Source organism: Oxyura jamaicensis, assembly GCF_011077185.1.
Source record: "Oxyura jamaicensis isolate SHBP4307 breed ruddy duck chromosome 18 unlocalized genomic scaffold, BPBGC_Ojam_1.0 oxy18_random_OJ166, whole genome shotgun sequence".
NCBI lineage: Eukaryota > Metazoa > Chordata > Aves > Anseriformes > Anatidae > Oxyura > Oxyura jamaicensis.
Window position 1 is genome coordinate 180,314 of NW_023304480.1, and position 18,152 is coordinate 198,465.

General features: G+C 70.0%; 3 protein-coding genes and 1 long non-coding RNA gene across 4 annotated transcripts in view; 2 read left to right on the forward strand and 2 right to left on the reverse strand.

Moving 5' to 3' along the window:
* DNAH17 (dynein axonemal heavy chain 17) overlaps positions 1 to 2,340 on the reverse strand; it is a 35,758-nt gene extending 33,418 nt beyond the window's left edge. The window contains 6 exon segments of the mRNA XM_035312585.1: positions 46 to 171; positions 350 to 435; positions 524 to 623; positions 695 to 887; positions 1,245 to 1,438; positions 1,996 to 2,340. Coding sequence (XP_035168476.1) covers positions 46 to 171; positions 350 to 435; positions 524 to 623; positions 695 to 887; positions 1,245 to 1,438; positions 1,996 to 2,340 — 1,044 coding nt within the window.
* A 1,489-nt stretch (positions 2,341 to 3,829) lies between these two features.
* Positions 3,830 to 11,495, reverse strand: CYTH1 (cytohesin 1). The gene is made up of 12 exons (XM_035312594.1): positions 11,418 to 11,495; positions 10,459 to 10,523; positions 9,706 to 9,772; positions 9,415 to 9,533; positions 8,933 to 9,013; positions 8,675 to 8,787; positions 8,456 to 8,604; positions 8,245 to 8,356; positions 5,336 to 5,412; positions 5,033 to 5,104; positions 4,599 to 4,753; positions 3,830 to 4,424 (listed from the first exon to the last, which is right to left on the reverse strand). Exons 3-12 carry the CDS (start codon positions 9,763 to 9,765, stop codon positions 4,346 to 4,348), a joined length of 1,017 nt encoding a protein of 338 aa, XP_035168485.1. The 5' UTR covers positions 9,766 to 9,772; positions 10,459 to 10,523; positions 11,418 to 11,495; the 3' UTR covers positions 3,830 to 4,345.
* On the forward strand, positions 9,335 to 9,749 carry LOC118158040. The gene is made up of 3 exons (XR_004746772.1): positions 9,335 to 9,349; positions 9,386 to 9,565; positions 9,633 to 9,749. It is a non-coding gene; the product is annotated as an uncharacterized LOC118158040 (long non-coding RNA).
* Positions 11,496 to 16,555: 5,060 nt separating the features above from the next.
* ENGASE (endo-beta-N-acetylglucosaminidase) overlaps positions 16,556 to 18,152 on the forward strand; it is a 30,845-nt gene continuing 29,248 nt past the window's right edge. Inside the window, exon 1 of the mRNA XM_035312587.1 lies at positions 16,556 to 16,613. Coding sequence (XP_035168478.1) covers positions 16,556 to 16,613 — 58 coding nt within the window. The remainder of the gene's footprint in view (positions 16,614 to 18,152) is intronic.

Below are 18,152 nucleotides of genomic sequence, written 5' to 3' on the forward strand. Positions count from 1 at the left end.
CCCCCCTGACCCACGCCACCTCCTTCAGCGCAGCCCCGGCAGTACCATCTCAATGAGGAGGTTGCAGATCTCCTGCAGAATGACGATGACCCGGGAGGGCGTGTTGTAGTGCTCCGAGTGCACCCAGGTGAGGCAGACGGTGTACAGCACCCTGTCGATGTAGGACTGAAGCTGCCGGAGCAGAGTCCCCGTTAGCACGGGCCCACGGTCCCAGCGCTGGAGGCACCGCGCTGGCGGCGGGCTGGCAGAACCGGGCTGCGTCCATGCCCGCACCCGCGCACAGCCTCCGGGGCTCTGCCTGCAGGGAGAAGGCAGGCAGCGCCCGGTAATTTCACCACGTGTACCTCACCTGGACGTACTCCGCTTGCTCCATCTCTTCCAGCAGGACCTGCAGCGGCTGCAGGTAGAGGCTGATGTTGTTGGCTTCCTGCAAACCTGGCGCAGGTGAGAAACGGTGTGGGCGGCCGGGAAACCTCGCTGGCGAGGCAAGCGGCAGGAGCCCGCACAGTGCCCGGAGCCCTACCCGCGCTGACGTCCCGGAACATGGCCTGCAGCGCGGGCCAGTAGCAGCTGTCGGCCTTCTCCAGGATCTCGGCCAGGGCGCTCACCCGGGGTGAGAGCAGCTGCGGGAGAGGCACCGGGGTGGGCTCAGCTGCGGGGCCACGGCGCCGGCCGCCCCCGGGCGAGGCATTACCTGCTCATTGATGCACTGCAGGTTGCGCGTCCTGGTGTGCCAGAACTCGAACTCTGTCCTGGGCAAGGGGTGCAGCCCCTCCAGCAGCAGCTGCGCCGAGTCCTTGCTCAGGATGTCCCTGATCTGGTGGGACCAGTCGATGACGATGGTCTCGATGGAGTGCAGCACAGAACCGTCCACCGGCCCCGCCAGGCTGGAAGGCAGCCGGGTTACGGAGCAGCACCACGACCCACCCTGATCCAGCCGGGGAGCCCCAAACCACCCCGGGGAGCCCCACGTGCCCCTTCACAGCCACCTCCACCCGGCACGGGCTGCTCAGAGGTGCTGTGCTGCACCCAGGGACCTGGTGTAAAACCCACCAGATTTCTCCCGTTAACCTGAACCGAGGTCAGCCTTTGGTGCAGTTCAGCACAGGCAGCCCAAGGCTGGTGCCGGGACCCGGGAGCAGAGCTGATGCGTGGCCGCAGGCTGTGCAGGGAAGGAGCCAGCGTCCCGGCTCCTGCTGCTGCCTGCAGCAGCTCCCAGAGGGACACGTGCTGGCGGCACCCACCAGTCCAGGACGGTGCTGGAGCCGTCCCGGCCGTCCAGGTGCTCCGGCAGCGGCAGCAGCGGCTTCCCCTGCATCTTCCCACCCATCACGAACATCTCGTTCTTCAGCCTGCGGGCTTGTCGCACTACGTCCTCCACCACCACCCCGGGCCAGCCCGACACATTCTCCTTGCTCAGGAGCAGAGAGGACAAGACCTGGAGGACACGACCAGGGCTGGGCACGCCGGCTCTGTGCCAGCAGCCGCTTGTGCCGTGTCCCTTCGAGCCGCCAGCCCCAGCAGCCTTGGGAGCAGCAGCTGCTGCGTTCCTCATGAGCCTGGCCCTGGGACCGGTGCTTCCAGGCTCCGCTCAGCGAGTGCACGTGGGGGGAACGGGATGGTGCATGACCAAAAGGCACCGACATGTGGGAAGAGGAGTCCTGCGGCTCCCAGTGCCCCTGGTGGGCCGTCCTCTAAGCAGGACTGTTCACAGCAAGTCTGAGAGAAATCTGCTGACATTCCCTAGCGATGCGGCGTGGTGGAGGGGGAATTATGCACAGGGGAAGCGATCCGGCTGTGCCGGGGGAACACCAGCCCTGTGACCGGCACCAGCAAGGCTCAGGCGGCCCCGTGGGTGGCAAGGCCAGGGTGAGCACTGGGGAAAATTTGTCAGCTCATGTCCTTCAGCTGCTTTTCGAGCCCCCCTCAAACGCTGGCTACAGCAGCCCCATGGCAAGGGAGCCTGGGCAGCCCTGGCCCGTGGGGACAACCCACCTCCTCCACCACGATGATGAGCTGCTCCACCGGCCAGGGGCTGATGTCTCCCACCAGCAGCGCAGCCTGGCAGTTCTCCCGGGTGATGTTCTCCTTCTTCCTCTTCACGAAGTAGATGCCCTTGCCCTTGAGGGTGGGCAGGAAGCAGGTGGACGGCTGGAGCTGCCCGGCTGGGTTCAGCGACAGCAGCAGCTCCAGCATGTCCGGCTGCCTGAAGAACTCGTCGAGCACGGCCTTGGCCTCCTCGCTGCCCTCAAACTTGCTCCACTTGTCCGGACGGAGCCGCAGCAGCAGCGTGACGAAGCTCTCCAGGAAGCCGAGCCGCTCATCCGGGGCCGCCGCCATCCCGCGGGCACCGGGCTCGGCTGCGGAGCCCCAGCACCTGCTGGGGGGGGGCGGGCAGAGCCCGGCTTAGGGGGGCTGCACCGAGCCCCGCTCCCCTGCCTGCCCTCAGCCTTCTCTTGCTGCACGCTGCAGCCCTGCAGGGAGCTGCCAGACCCAGCCCTGTCCAGCCCCACTGCCCCCCCCACCTCCATTGACCCCCCCCAACCTCCCCATCCCTGCCTGGCCCCACTGCCCCCTGGCTCCGCAGCCCCCCCAGCCTGCCCTACCCCAGCCCCTGCTGTCCCCCAGCCTGCCCTACCCCAGCCCCTGCTGTCCCCGAGCCCGCCCCCCAGCCCCAGCCCTATTGCTCCCTACCCCGTCACACCCTCAGCCCCTCAGCAGCCTCCGACCACCTTCCAGAGCCCAACCGGCCCCAGCACCGGCCCCAACCGACGCCAGCACCGGCCCCAACCGCCTCGGAACCCCAGGGCTCCCCCCCAGCACCCTGCAAGAGCGCCCCAGCACCCCATCAAATGAGAAGCCACAGCCTTGGATGGGAACATGCAGGGGCTCAAACCAGCACCTTGCTGCCCACAGCACCTCCTCCAAACCCCTCGCCCCCCCCCCAGGCCCCCGCCTGCCCCCCACCCTCCACCAAGCCCTCCTTGCCGGGGGCTGCCAGCAGCCCCTCGCTGCCAGGCTCTCCCCAGAAGCCACACGACATCGCCACGGGGCTGGGCACCAAAATTTTGGGGTTGGGAGAAGCGCGAGCCTGGTGGCAAAGGTGGGGCGAGGGCTGGGGGCAGCAGGGCCGGGGAGCGTGCCTGCCCCAGACCTGCACACAGAGCACAGGAGCCGAGACTGAGCGCAATTCGGTGTTTATTTGCTGCAGATCCTCAGCACTAGTTTACAAGGCCGTGGCAAAAAAAAAAAAAAAAAAAAGGTTAGAATAAAAAATCCTGCCACACCCCACCCTCCGGAGAGGCCTCTGCACAGAACGACCCCAACATACAAAATAATCTAAAAGGAGAAAACTATACAGGAATATTTACACCTCTGATAAATAGACTAATACTGATCCGGGCTCTCTCCAGACCCCGTGCGTGGGGGAGCAGGACAGGACACGGTGCTCGCGAGGCAGAGGCGCAGGGGGCACAGCCCCGATGGCACCGTGCTTGGCGCGGACTCTGGGCACGTCCCCCCCTGCTCGGGAGCCACCCCTGGCATGGGGCTCGTGGCTGCAAGGAGGTGCTGGAGGCGCTGCCAGCCGCACCACGGCATCCACCCCAGCTCCGGCACCCTAAGGCTGGGCAGGGACAGGCCCGTGGCACTGCTGCACTGTGACAGTGACAACCTCCCTGTGCCCGCGGGGCACGGCTGGGGGGCTCCAAGGCAGGAGCGTGGGGAAGCTCAGCACAGACCCAGGCCCGCTACAACGAGGGCCGTGAGTCCTGCCGTGTGCCCACCGCCCTGGGGCTGCCACCCCTCACCCCAGTGCCTGCAGCACCCCAAAACCGCCAGCTGTTCACCCCCACGATGGGACACCCCAAGTGCTTCAGGAGATCCCAGTGCTGGGGGGACCCAGAAGCACGTCCCCAACACGGGGTCCCCCCAGGTCCCTCCCCCGAGCCAGGCTCCCCTCCCTCCTGTTCAGCTGCAGGCTCAGTGCCCCGGGCTGGAAGTTGCCATCGGGGGGAACCCAGAGCAGGAAGGATGCCTGAAGGCCCTGCTGCCCAGCCCGTGCTCGCAGGCAGCATTTACCACCCCACGGCTGACCTGGGAGCAAGGAGCGGGGACTCCCCGCGCACAGGGGTGTCCCACCTCGATCCAGCACTGTCTGGAGGTGAGACGGTGGCACGGGGGCCAGAGCCACCGAAACGCCCTTGCCCCTTCCCTCCCCCCACGGTAAAGAAACTGCGAAGCTGAAGCTAGGTCCTGGCACCGCGGGCCGGGCTGCAGCCCTCCGGGAAGGGGAGATGCTCGCGCTGACAGGGGCACGCCGGTCTCGCAGGGCCAGCGGGGGCTGCTAGTGTCTCTTTGTGGAGGACACCTTCTTCTTCCTGGCGGCCAGCATCTCATAGAAAGGGTCCCGGCTGATCGCTGCCCTGGCAGGGGGAACAGGGCAGGGGTTAGCCACGCAGCCGTCCTGCCCCGAAGGGTCTCAGCCCGTTGCCCCCCTCCCTTGCGGGGTTTCCCATGAAGTGCTGCCCCCACCCCAAGTGCAGGGGACAGTCCCCACCACGTCCCTGCCCAGCACTGTGCCCCCCCGGAGCGCTCACTTGATGCACTTGATCCACTCCTCCTTCTCCTCGGGCGTGGGGGCCGAGATGCGGTACACGGTGTGGTTCCCCTCCACCACCCGCCCGTCTGCCTCCGTCTTGCAGGCCTTGATCACCTGGTCCTTGTTGTCAGGGATGTAGAGCTCGAAGCAGTTCTGGGATGGAAGAGACCCCTCAGAGACAGCCCCCAGGGCAGCGGGGACCCCCGGGCACCCCAAGGCAGGAGGGACGAGGCAGAGCAGCGGGGCTGCGGGTGCTCCCCGGCACCCCCCTGCAGCAGGGCAGGGACACCGTGACCGCCCCCCCGGTGTCCCCTGCCACCAGCCCCAGACGCTGCCCGTGGTGGTGATGGGCAGAGGCAGCAGCCCCGTGGGGCCCTCCTGCGCCTCCCTGCCCGCTCCTCCCAGCCCCAGGGGCCCCTGCTGGGCACTCACGGGCTTCTTGGAGTCCTCCACCTCGCGGATGCTCAGGTTCTCCAGGGGAATGATGCCACGGGGCTCTTTATCCTGGTGGAGCCAAGCAGAGAGCCAGTTGCAGGCTGGACACCTCCGACCCCTCCATGTGCCCCAGGAGGAAGGGCTGGGTGCTGCCGACACCTCCGCACACAGACACCCAGCGCTGCCTGTCCCCCTGTCCCCCGGCCCCCCAGGAGCCCTGCAGGCTCACCGCCAGGCAGCCCGCTAGATGCAGCGCCCTCCCTGGCCCCAGCTCAGCACCCCCGTGCGAAGGCCACTGACCGTTGTGTACTCGAAGTAGTAAAGGCAGTTGTCGGTCAGGATGAACCAGCGCCGCTTCCACGTCTTCACCCTGCCTCCTGGGAGCAGAGAGAGCCGGGTTGGGCGCGGGCGGGCGGCACGGCGAGGCTCGGCCCGCGCGGACACACACAGGCAAGCAGCGGGCGCCGGGGCACAAGCAGAGCCAGGCAGCCCCGCGGCGCCGGGGCGCAGCAGCAGCAGGCAGCACACACCACGCCGGGCAGCGCACGAGCAAGAGCGGAAAGCAGACGGATGAGGATGGAGGCGGAGGGTGGCGGGAGGGCAGGGCCAGGCGGGGAGAACGCCGACTCACGCCAGGTGCCGGCTGCAGCGGGCGGCTCTGGGGGGGACGTGGGGGCTCCCCCCGTTTGTGGCAGCCACGGTCCTGCTGCCGTCCCGGCCAGCGCAGCCGAACGCTGGGCAAAGCAGGAGCCCAGCGCTGCAGCTTACGGAGGCTGGGCTGCAGGGAGCTCTACAGCCACCGCTGCAAAGGGAGAAGCTGCTTCCCTGAGCTCGGGACTGCTCCAGCTGGGCCTGGCCCTGCCCCCTGGGAGCCCGGCTCTCCCTCCACCACGCTCCGGCCGGCACAGCGGCGCCGGCTGCTTGCTCAGCGCCACGGGCTGGGCACCCAGGCCATGCTGCTCAGGATGGGCACAGGCGCAAAGCAGCAGTGTGCACACAATGGGCTCGTCTCCTCCACCCCGTCCGCCTCTGCAGGAGACCCCTGCCTCGCTGTCCCTCCGTGCCACCTCACCTCCCACCCCTTAACCTGGCCACAGCCAGTGCCCCTTGCTGGGAAAGGTTCCGCACCCCGTTCCCTGCCCTAAGCGAGGCTGAGACCAGGGTTTCCCAGAAGGATCGGGCCCCTGCCCTCCTCCAGCCAAGCCCACCCCCCAAACCCCTGGGCTCGATGCCCTCCAGCCCCCAGCCCTCCGCAGCCCAAGGAGCTCCAGCTCCCCCAGGCCCTCCTCCAGGCTGCATCCTCACCGGGGCTGTGGGTGGAGGAGCCCACGTGCCAGGCCGGGTGCCCACGTCACCGGCAGCTCCGGAGGAGGAACCGTATGGCACCGAGAGGCAGCGCAGCCCCCGGGATTCGGCACTCCCAGCACCTCGGGGCTGCAGGCGGCCGAGCCACAGCCGTGCCGTGCCCAGCCCTGGGACAGCCGCAAGCACGGCACGGGGCACCCCGCACAGGCTCCTACCTGCTCCCTGCACCCAGCCAGCTCCAGGTGCTCGCTGTCCCAGGCCGGGCCCTTCCTGGATGCCCCACACACACCCCAAACCCGGCCCCATCCTTTGCGGTGCCGGAGACCCGCTGCGGCGGGGCCGAGCCGCCCGCAGGCACAGGGAAATGCCAGGGGCAGGCGGCCCTGCCAGCACCCGGCCGAGGAGCGGCCGTGGCCCCGTCTGTCCCCGGGTTGTGGCGTTTGCCCCGCGGGGCCGGGGCAGGGGAAGGGCCCGGCAGGCCTCGGGGAGCGTTCAGCATCGGCGGGGACCGGCAGCCCGTCACCCTGCCACGGTGGTGGCGGCAGGTACGGGGCTGTCCCCTCAGCAGCAGGCAGGGTCCCCCGGGCAGCGCAGTGGTTAGCAGCAGCAGCAATGAGACTAATCGCCAGCAATTAAAAACGAAAAGGAAACGAAGCCCCAGAGGCATGAGCAGAGCAGGGGAGAGGGGTACGTACCTCCTGGAGTTGGGGGCAAGGAAAGGAAGAGCCAAAATCATGGAAACATACAAATGATGGAAAAAAGAAAATTAAAAAAAAAAGGAAAAAAAAAAAAAAAGAGGAAACCCCGAAGAACCCCCCTCACCCCACGCAGGGCCACGCATGGCAGCGGGGCAGGGCTGCAGCAGGGAAGCCCCAAGGGGCCGGGCCAGTGAGTTCCCTGGCTCTCTGTGGCTGTGTGGGATGGGGGGGGGCCAGCCCCTGCCCCATGGCCTCCCCAGGGGCTCTCAACCCACCCACAGCCTCACCACCCCCTTCCTGGGCTCGGAGGGGCTGGGGCCTGCTCGTGGACAGAAGGGGCAGGGGCCTGGGGCTCTGCAGGGCCCCCCACCCCCGAGCTGGGGCATGGATGACACCTTGTCTGCCACCTGGGGTGGCACGGGGCAGGGCTCCGCGCTGGGCAGGGCCTGGGGAGGGATAAAGCCCCATTCCCATCACGAGGGGTGGTGGTAAGGCGAAAACACCCCCTGGTGAGAGGACAGAGCCCCAGCCCCGGCAGGAGCCCGGGGAAGCGCCGCCTCCAGCCCCTGCTCCTGGCAGCACCCCCGGTCCCTCTCCTTGCTCGACCCGGGCAGAGATCCCTAGGAGGTGCTGAGATGAGAAGCCACAGGAGCCAGGGCGTGGGGCAGGCTCGTGGTCTGCGAGAGCTGGGCTGTGCAGCGGGGATGCCATGCACGCTGCCTGCATGTGGAGCCGGGATGCGGAGGTGATAATGCCGTGGGAAGGTGAGGCAGGGACCGGCCTGTGGCATGGAGGGGGACACGCAGCCTGGGGCAGCTCGCCGTTCGCTCCCTGGGGCCTGCTCCGGCAGGACCCTGCTGTGCCTCGGTGCCGAGAAGAGCCTCACCAGCTCTGTGCTCCGACACCAGGCCCTGGTACCAGCTCTCCACCCCAGGGCTTGCTCGGCCGAGAGGCAGAGCCCCCCAGGAAGCCCCCCCCAGCTGCACCACAGGGCCTGCTGACCAGTCCAGGGAAGACGGAGAGCTGGAGGGGGGAGCACTCCCTGCTGGCCTGCAGCCTCTCGCCCCTCTCCAGGGCCGTGCTCCATGGAGCCCGTCCCGCGGGCAAGGCGCAGGCGACCCGGGAGCATCACGCCCCTGTCCAGCCCCATCCCTGGGGGAGAGCGTGCCCTCCCCGAGCTGCACCCACCCGGCTGCCAGCACTCACCGAGCTTCAGGAGCCAGCCCTCCCGGTCAGGGTTGAAGAAGGTATGGGTGAGGTCATTGCCATCGTCCTCAGGGATTTTGAAGGGTTCGTTCTTGATGCTCTCGTAGAGATTCTGGCACAACGACACGCGGGGTCACCTCTGCTCCCCCCCCGAGCCTCGCGACAGGCCAGCTGCGCACCCCGGCCCTGAGCCCCGCGTCCCGGCCCTCACCCGCAGCAGCTCCTCGGGCAGGTCCCCCCCGTCGTTGATGCCACGGTTCATGGCGATGAAGCGCTCCGCCGTGGGTTTGTCCTTGACGTTGGGGTTGTGCAGGCTGGTGTTCAGCATGATGATAGCAAAGGAGAGCACGTAGCAGGTGTCTACAGGGACAGAGGAGACAATCAGCCCCAAGGCAGGGCGGCGGGGGAGTGGGGCCAGGCAGCTGCTCACCTGTGGACTGGAAGACGCCGGGGTTGCACTGGCAGTACCGCTGGGCAAAGGCCTCCATCATCCGGTCGATCTTCTGCGCCTCCCCCGGCAGCCGAAAGCTCCACAGGAACTGCCTGCAGAGCGAGGTGCTGCGCTGCTTTTGGGGCTCCACCACCCTCCGGCCACGCTCACGTCGCTGCAGCCCCTGCGAGCCCCCACGAGCCCCCCCGTCTGCACGGCTCCGCTCCCGGCCCCAGCCCAGCTCAGCCCTCTGCTCACCGCAGCGCCTGCACGAGGTTGAGGTCGGTGAACTCGTGCAGCTCCACGAAGGCGTGCAGAACTTGGATGTTGAACTCATCCCTGCGGAAACAAAGCCGAAGCACGAGGGATGCATGACCAGCCAGTCCTGTGACTGCCGAGCGGCCCCGCGTCTCCCTGCTCTGCTCCAGACTCCACTCATCTCTGGGCAGGAGCCCTGTGGCTCTGCCCTGCTCGTGGCCCGCCTGCTTTGCACACACCGGCCTCTTCCCGGTGCCAGCCACGGCTCCAACCACCCAGCTGCCGGCCCTGGTGCTCAGCGAGGTGCTGGCACAAGCGACTGGAGCTGCAGCAGGCCCAGACACCACATCCTGCCAGGGGCCCTGGCACGCCGTGACCGCGCTGCGCTCAGCCAGCAGGGCTCCCAGGGGCTGCCGCGTCCCGCCCCACGTGGTGGGCGCAGGGCACCCGCAGGGCCCCGCGCTGCCCCAAGCCCCGCGCACCTCTCGCCCAGGTAGTCCCCGATGGCGGTCTTGTTGAGGCCCTCTCCCTTATAAAGGAACTGAGCGATGTCCTCGCATGTGTTCTTCAGCAAGTCGTTTTCGATCAGGAACTGGATGCCCTGCAGCGGTGCGAGAGGCGCGGCTCTGGGGCGTGCTGCTGGCCCTGCCAACGCGCCCCGTGCCTCCCCAGCCCCTGGTCCTGGCTCTGCCCGGCTCAGGCACCTGGCCCACGGGGTGGCAGAGCTCCAGCGCTGCCCTTGCTCTCCAGAGCCCGGTACCAGACCCCAGTACCTTCTTGGGATCCATGTTGAACTTCTTCCTGCCCATTGCCACCTGCTTGTTCCTCTGCATGTTCTTCCTGCAAAACAACACGGCTCTGAGCACTGAGCACGGACCTGGCTTCCCCTGCCCAGCCCCTTGGCCCGCAGGGACGTGAACGGGAGCCGAGCTCTGTGGACCAGGCCAGGCCCCCAGCCTCAAACTGGGCACAGCCCGCACGGGGGGAACGCGGCATACGGCTCTGCCTCCGCCTCAGCTGAGTGGCCTGGGGCTGGCCCTGGTCTGCTGGGAGGAGCTGCCACGGCCTGTTCGTGGGGTCACCCCACGCAGAGCATCCCAACGGGTCCCCTCTGCACGGGGAGAGGCTGCAGCGAGCCTGGCGGGGCAGAGGGCAGCAGCCTTCATGCCCCAGCGGGGCCGGTGTGAGGGGGATTGGGAACGGCGTCGCGAGCCAGCTCCCGCCGGCTGCTGGGACCCCTAATCCCACACCGGCACCGCCTGCAGCGGCCCAGAACAACAAAGGCTGACAGTGGCTAGACAGAGGGATGAGGCTTGGAAAAACAGACCTTCGGGGGAACAATTCAGGCTGGAATCCTGCCGCTGCTCTGCGGCATTAGGAGTGTCTGGGAAAGCCACCTGCACCAGCACCCACGGGACGGGGCCGCGCCGCCCAGCAGCTCCCAGGCTGAGCGGGTGAGCCACGCTCAGGGCTGGCCATGCTGCGGGGAAGGGGCTCAGCCAGCTCCGTGACAGCACAGGACTCACCTCTCCTCCGTGGACCCGAGGTTCTCGATCTCATTCGTCACTTCTGCTATCTCATCTTTCAGCCGCTGAGGGGAGAGAGAGCGCGCTGAGCGAGCTGCCTCCCGGCCTCCCAGACCCCAGGTGCCCCGGGAGCAGGCAGGGTGTCCCCACGGAACGGGGCTCGCGGAGGCAGGTGCTGGCCCTGGGACCCCTCCTTGCCCCCCACATGCTGCCCCGGGGCTGAAGCAGCTCGCAGGGCACTTGGCAGAGGGGCAGCTGGCTGCGCCCTGCTAATTCCCTCGCTGCATCTCTGTGCACGCAGGAAGGAAGAGACTCAGAGGTTAACGCAATTACCCCCTAATCCCGTTAGATCGTGCTCAGCATATGGCAGTAATTAGCCTCTGCTGCCCTAATCGCAGACGTGACTGACGAGTGTCCCAGATGAGCACTGACCTCGCAGCCACTGGCCAGGGGGGTGCATGGCCCAGGAACATGGCCCAGGAACACGGCCCCTGCCTGTGCCAGGGAGGGGACGGCACAGACACATCGACGCTCCGGGCCGCAGGGAAAGGCGCAGGCGAGCGCGCAGCCCGGGGCTCTGCAGAGCACAAGGAAGGGCTGGGGCTGCCTCTGCCCTGCGGGATCGCCCCGCGCCCCCCGCACGGCTCCTGTCCCCTCCCAGGGCCCCTCCCAGGGCCCGCTCTCGGGGTGGCAGATAACGGGCTCCCTGCAGCAGCTGCTCGTCGCGTGTGCCCGGCTCTCCCTGCCCTACGCTTCCAGCAGCTCCAATTTTCTGCCCCAGAAATTCCCGGAGAGCCTGCACAGGCCACAAGGAGCAGGGCTGGCGAGGAAGGGGACGGGGGCACAATCCAGGAGTGGGGCAGGGGACTCAGGACACAGGGACAAGCCTGCACAAGAGGCCACCTTGTCCGGGACAGGCGGGGATGGGGAAGCACGCGCGGCAGCCCCGAGCACCGCACCTGAATGTCAGCCAGCAGCTCCTGCTTGCGGCGGCGGATGTTCTCCAGCTCCTGGCACTCCTCTGGGGTCAGGTCGCTGGGCACTGCGAGGGGACAGGGACAGGGACAGGTCAGTGCGCACAGACTGTGGGAAGCGTCCCCGTGCCGGGCTCCAGCCGCTGCCTGCCGGGGGCCGGGAGGATCCGTTGGGCAGCGTCCCTGGCCCCGCGCAGTGGCCGAGTGCCCCTGACGGCACGCGAGGAATGCGGGCACCACGCTCCCCAGGCCGGCCAGCGGCTGCAGCGGGGGGGGCCTGGCCCAGCCGAGTCCTGCTGATTCAGCCGGCAGCGAGCTCCGGCCCCCGCGCTCACCGGGGCCGTGGCACCGCACAGCCCGGAGGGAGCCCCGCGGTGCTGCCCGCGGCTCCCAGCCCCGTGCTCCTCCCTGCAGCCCACCCATGGTCGGTCTCGGTCCCAGCCCTGCAGGGACCCGGAGCCGCCTGGCCACGCTGCTCAGCCGCACCGGGCAAGCCCCAGAGAAAATCAGCTCCCAGCTGGCCCTCGCTGCCTCCTCCGTGCTGAGTTCCCCCCCTGAGCTGGGGGCCGGAGGCAGCGCACCCCAACACGCGCAGCCTGCACGTGGTGACACCGATGCCTTGCTGTCCCCCCCCAGGAGCCCCCACGGCTGGCCGCACGCTCCCGTCCCTTTTCTCATGCCGCAGCCCGCGGGTGACATTCCTGGTGCTCTGCAGCGCGTGACCTCCCGCTTCGGTTGCTCCCGTCCCCAAGGTCACCCTGCTCCTTCGGCAGCCCCCGCCGGCCCCCCACCCTGCCAGCACGCCCCAGCGGCTCGCTCACACCCTGTGCCAAGGCTGCAGGGAGGGCCCCGGCGTGCCACCGAGCGCCTCGCGCCCTCCTTCCCCCAGCTGCGGCGTTCCAGCGAGGCCCCGGGTGCCGCCGCAGTCTCCAGGCCACCGCTGCCCGGTTTGCTCTGTCCCCGTGTCACCGCCAGGCCTTGGCTCACCCCAGCGCTCTCCAGGGGTCCGCTGCAGGGCCCCCTTCCCGTCCCTGTCCCCGCACCCTAGGGTGCTGTCCGCAGCCGTGCGTCACCCCCGAGCCGCTTCCCTCCCCGCTGGGGCTCACGGGTGCCTCTGGGGCGGCCGCGCTCACGCAAAGCGAATCTGTGAGCTCAGCACTTTCCTCACTCCGCTCGTGTTTTCTGCCGAGCTTCCTCCTTCACAGAAATCCCCCGCTGCAGAGGTCAGCACCAGCCGCAGCTTGCGACACGACCCCTCCGCACTCGAGGACGCTTCCCGGTATTTTCGGCCCCGGACGCGAGGAAGCGTGACCCAGGCCCTGGTGGTCCCCAGCGCCGGGTTTGAAGTTATCCACGTCTAAAACACCGCAGGCGCAGCCCCGCTGCACGCCCAAACCCTCCTGCGCAGCCCCAAACTGCGCCAGGGCGCGGAGCCGGTCCCGCCGGAGCCCAGCCTCTGCCGCGCGGCTGCGGCTGGCACCGACAAGACGCAGCTTGCCGGGACGGGCCGAGCCTCGCTGCGCTCGGAGCCACCCGCAGAGCCCCGAGCCCCTGCGCGGCCGCGTGGGAAGAGAATTTCGGTGCCAGACTGCGCCCCCCCCCCCCCCTCCTCCCCCCCCGAGCCTGCAGCGGGTGGTGGGTGGGAGGGAGGCTGCAGCAGTGGCAGGGACGTGCTGGCACGCGGCAGGCGCGAGGGGGCCGTGGCTGGAGCTGTGCTGCCTCCCTGCCCCCCTCCGCCCCCGGGCTGCCAGGAGCTGTGTGGGCAGGGGGCTCTGCCGCCAAGCCCCAGCCCCCCCCCACCCGGGGACAAGCACTCGTGACCCTGGGCCAGCCGTGTCAGCAGCAGCAGCAGGAGGAAGAGAAACCCCGGGCAGGGCTTCGGCTTCTCCGGGGAAGGAAGAGGGCGTTAACCCTTCCCCACACCCCGTCCCCGCAGCGCCAGCAGAGCCAGAGGGGTCCCGAGGGGCTCCTGAGCCTCACCTCCGGCACAAAACGGGCGCTGCACGCCGTCCCCCCACCCTCTGCTGCCTCAGCCCCCAGTCACCCGGCAGCCAGGGGCCCGCCAGGCTCGGTTCGGGCTCCGAGCACAGCGTCCACGAGCAGCAGCAGCACGCCCACTGCTCCCACCGTGCCCAGAGCAGGGCGCAGTCCCACCACCACCACCACCGGGTCCCCGTGGGCCCCCTCCCACCTCCTCCCCACCCTGCGGCCGGTGGAGCAGGACCGGGTGAGACGTGGGGCTGCCGCCAGCCCCCCCCGCGCCGTGCTCACCGCTGCCCCGCGCGCTCAGGACCATCCTGGCGGGACGCCTCGGGTCGGCGGTGCCGGCGCAGCGCGGCGGAGGTGCTGCTCTCAGGGGCGCAGGCTCCTGCCCGCCCAGGGTGAGTCAGGGCCACGCTGCGCCAATGAGCTCGGGGCCGTGCCGGGCATCACCCTGGCATCGCCGCCACCGCCCTGCTCCTGCCGCGGGCGGCCCGGGGCCGCGCACGGCTCTGCTGCCCCTCGGGTCGCTGCTGCCCGCAGGCACCGGGAGCCAGCCCGGCCCTTCCCTCCTCGGGGGCTGCCCGGACACGCACGCCTTGGCACCTCTCGAGCTCGCTGTGGTCACGCTGGGGACCCCACGCAGAGGGACCGGCGCAGGACCGGGGCAGAACCAGCAGCAGACAGCCCCAGGAGCGGTGTCGGTCCCCCAGGATGCCACCGCCGTCTCTCTCTCGCCCCCCGCTCGGGGCAGATCCCAGCCCAGACTGCGCTGCTCTGCACGGGACGGTGCCGAGGCAGGGCCTGGGGGCCCGCAGGGCTGCACCCGCAGCAGCAGAGCCCCCGGCACGTCGCTGTCCCGCTGTCAGCTGCCTGGAGAGGCCGCGTGAGCCTCAGCCACCTTGACTCAGCTAAATCCTGCTCCACAGCGTGAGATGGAAAAACAGCACCCGGAACGCCGGCTACGGAGATCTCCCCGGAAAGCCTGGGGAAGGAAGGGCCTAAAACAGGCTCCCGTGGGCCTTCCAGCCCCGTCTGCGCTGCCACCCTGCCCTGCTGCTGGCCGAGGGGCACGGCTCTCACCCATGCCACGTCTGTCGGGCCGTGCTGGCGGCCCCGCGTCTCGGGCAGACCGCAGGGACAGCCCGGGGGGTGCCGCGGGAAGGGGCTGCCGTGGGGCCGGCCCCGGTGCAGCAGGGTGTCACCAGCGGGCTCGGCTGTGGCTCTGCTGGGGGGCTCCCGCTGCACCCCACTGCTGGGGGGGGGCTGCGGGGCCCCAAGAAACTTCCTGCCCCCGCCTCGGCGCACCACATCCTGTTTTCACCGTGTTCTCTGCACATCCTGGGTTGCGTCAGCCCCGTCCTTCCCCACAGACAGCCGAGGTGCGTCAGGAGAAGGGCTCGGGTGGCTCCAAACAGACCCTCCCAGGCAGCCGGGTCCAGCGCCGAGAGCTGGCCAGGGCCCTCCAGCCCCCTGGGAGCAGCGCTGCCCCCACCACCCAGCTCCTGCACCCCCAGGCAGCCGCTGCCTCGCTCCCCGCCACTTCCAGGCTCGGGGGCCCCTGGCCCAGCCGCAGGGCTGGAGCACCACCGGGCACACGACGTGGCCCAGGAGCAGCAGCTTGTCCGTGTCCACTCTCGCCACGTCCACGTCCCGCAGCGCCTGGCCGGGCCATCCTGCAGCCCTGCATCGTGTGCCGGTGCCGTGCGCCCTGCCCTGCACCTCGCGCGCCCTCCATGCCGGCACCTTTCACCGTGCTCGGCCTCAGCCCAGGCAGCGCTGCCGCAGGGCTGCCGGGAGCTGCTCTCAGCCCGCGAGCAGGAGCCCAGGGAGAGCAGCAGCAGCTCACAGGCGCTGACAGCCTGCGGTGGCAGCCCCGACGCAGCGGGCGCTGAGCGGCCCTGGGCAGGTTTCCTTTGGAGCAGGCGGCCACGCACGCTCACTCCTGCTCTCAAGGGGCACTGCAGCAAGGGCATCGCCCCCGGCGGGGCTGGAGGGCGAGGGGCTGGGGCAGGGCTCAGCCACGCCGTGCTGCGGGCACCCACTGGCTGCTGCCGCAGGCTCCCCGGCTGTACCCGCACCAGCACCGTGGTCACCTCCAGCACCCAGCTTTCCAGCCGGATCCGTGCTTGCGGGGGCCTGAGCCCGGCAGCGCACGGGGGCGGCGAGACGGCCGGGACTCTCTGTGCCGCCGATGGCACGAGCCATATGGAGCCGGAGCCACGGGCACCACGTCGGCCCCGGGGATGGGGACGCCACAGGGAGCAGAGGTCACGGGGCACCTACCTGCCTTAGCGGCCACCGAGGGGCACAGGAAGGCCTGGAAGCTGGAGGCGCAGAGCTCGCTGACCGTCCCCATGCCGCGCAGACCCCGCGCGGGGCGCTGCCAGCTCCCTGCGGGCACCGTGCGGCGCGGCGGCAGCTCCCTGCGGCCGGGGTACCCCGGCAGCCCGAGGCGTCCCCGCTCTGGCTGGAGCAGGGGAAGGCGGCTCTGGCAGCGGGAGGCTCCAGCGGCAGGAGCCCACGCGCCAGCCGCAGCCAATCCCCGCTCCCTGCCTGCACACCAGCCCGCTGGGGCGCCCGGGCACCGGCCGGCGGCTCAAAGCCTCCTGGAGGACATGCAGCTCGGCAAGTTCCCGGCAGCAGCCCCCGGCCCCGGGCTGCCTGCCCCCTGCCAGCCCCCGGCCCCCCCCGGCGGCTGACGGCGGGGTATTTTTAGAGCGGTTTTATCCCTCCGTATTAGAGCTTTAAGCATCGAGAGCCGCTGGTTGCGTAGCAACCTCCCCTGCATAAAAGGAAGGTGCATAAAGAGACAACAGGCTGGAGCGAGGCGTGGGGAGCGGGGTGCTGCCGGGCCGCGGGGTGCTGCGAGCTGCCTGCTCCCGGCACAGCCCCGAGGAGCTGAGCCACCCCGCACCGTGCTCCAGCAGCCCCCGGGCGATGCGGACAGGGCAGCGTGGTGCCGGTGCTCCCCAGCGGTGCTGGAGCCGGTTCCCTGCTGCCGGGGTGCTGCTGCAGCGGGATCCGGGGCCCTGCCCCCCACGACCACCTCTGGGCCTTGGCACAGCTGGGGGGGGACCTGCCGGGCCACGGCCCCGCTGCACCCCAACGCATCGGCCCCACGGGCGCCGAGCAGACCCGACATGGACAGGCAGCTCCTTCCCTCCGAGCAGAAGCGATTCCCCGGCGGGGGGCACGGCCGTGAGTAACGAACCCCAGAGCCTGTCAGGGCACAGGGCAGTGCCCTGCAGCCACCCGGCTGCTGGCTGCCAGGCGCCGGTGAGCTCTGGGACGCGCTGAGCCAGGAGAAACCCGAGCAGGATGGGACGGGCAGCGGGACACGGCGAGGACACCGGGAGGACACAGAGCCCAGGCACCGGGACCCCAGGGCCCAGGAGCGGCACGTGGCTGCGGATGGGTGGAAGGGAGGACGCCTGCTCCTGGGGCAGCGAGGCGTTCGCTGCTTTTATGACCAGCCTGTACTGCTTCCCCTTCCCTGGGGGGCGAAGCAGCCGCTGCCACAACGCGAGGAAGCAAAAGGACGCGAGGAGCCGGAGGGACTGAGCTGGGCACGGGGGCAGCAGCTGGGGAAAGCCCCACGGTCACAGCAGCCACGGGCGCTCCAGCTGGTTTGGGGCAGGGCCAGGCACTGGTTCCAGGCTGCGTGAGCCGGGCACACGGCTCCTTCCTCACAGCCTGCCTGGGCGCTAGGAATGCCCCCAGCCTGTGCCTGCCCCAAAACAGGGCCTGGACAGAGCCCGCCCTGCATCGCCCCAGCCCCCTGCACAACCCTGGGAGCTCGGCGGCACCGTGCTGCGTGCCCCAAGCATCGGGGGGCTGAAACAATGGCCCAGGGGAGCACGGGCCCCACATGCACCCCGACGTGCGATTACTGAGTGTCAGCAACGTGGCTCGGTGCGCTCTGCTCCCGAACACCTGGCCTGATCACCCTTCCCACGACGTTTCCACCTCCGGAGCCCCGACGCCCCCAGCCCCGTGGCTCTGGTCCCCACGCCGTCCCCCTGCCTTGGGCCCAGGCCCCGCGGCCCTGCTGGGCTCAGGGGCTCCCCGTGGCTCCCCACCAGGGACGGGCCCTGGGTTTCACCAGCAGCGTCCCCGCCACACTCTGCCTCCGTGCGGCCTCCGAAGCGCCCCGCCAAGCCCAAGCCGAGGCACCTGCGGGAGGACGGGGCTGGGCAGCCGGGGGAGCCCCCAGCACGCAGGGTCACCGGCCAGCCGCCCCCCGCAGCCCGGCCACCACGGGCAGCGCCCCCCCCCCCAGCACAAGCCGCTTTGCAGGAGGCTGCAGCAGCGCAGCTCGGAGCAATCCCTTAATCCCCCGCCAGCCGTAATCCCCCGGCTGCAGCGGGATCAGCCCGGGGCTGGGCCCCAGCCGTACCAGGACGCGGGCGGGGGGACGGAGCCGCGCTCCCCGCGGGGCTTCCACCAGGGCCGGCTCCCAGCCGTGACACCGGGGGGACGACGGCCCCGCGCCCCTCGCTGTGGCCCCGCCGGCCCCTAAGGAGGTGACCCGCCGGGAGCCCACCGACCCCCCCGTGCCGCCGGCTGCTCCCCGCGGGCTGCTCCCCGCCGGGCGGCCGCTGCCACCGGCACAGCCCCGGCGCTGGGAGCCTCCCGGCCGGGTTCCTCCGGGGCCTCGGCGCCGTCCCGGGCCTCGCTGCTGGCGGCGGCGGCGCGCACCGCGGCCGGCCCCGAGGAAGCTCCGGGAGCCGCTCCCGG

Bases quoted from the DNA above. Each gene is read 5' to 3' on its own strand.
- CYTH1 (XM_035312594.1), bottom strand. From the start codon at position 9,765: ATGCAGAGGAACAAGCAGGTGGCAATGGGCAGGAAGAAGTTCAACATG. The intron at 9,534-9,705 runs GTACTGGGGTCT...GCACCGCTGCAG, and splicing joins TCAACATGGATCCCAAGAAG to GGCATCCAGTTCCTGATCGA. The intron at 5,105-5,335 runs GTCAGTGGCCTT...TGGCTCCACCAG, and splicing joins ACTACTTCGAGTACACAACG to GATAAAGAGCCCCGTGGCAT.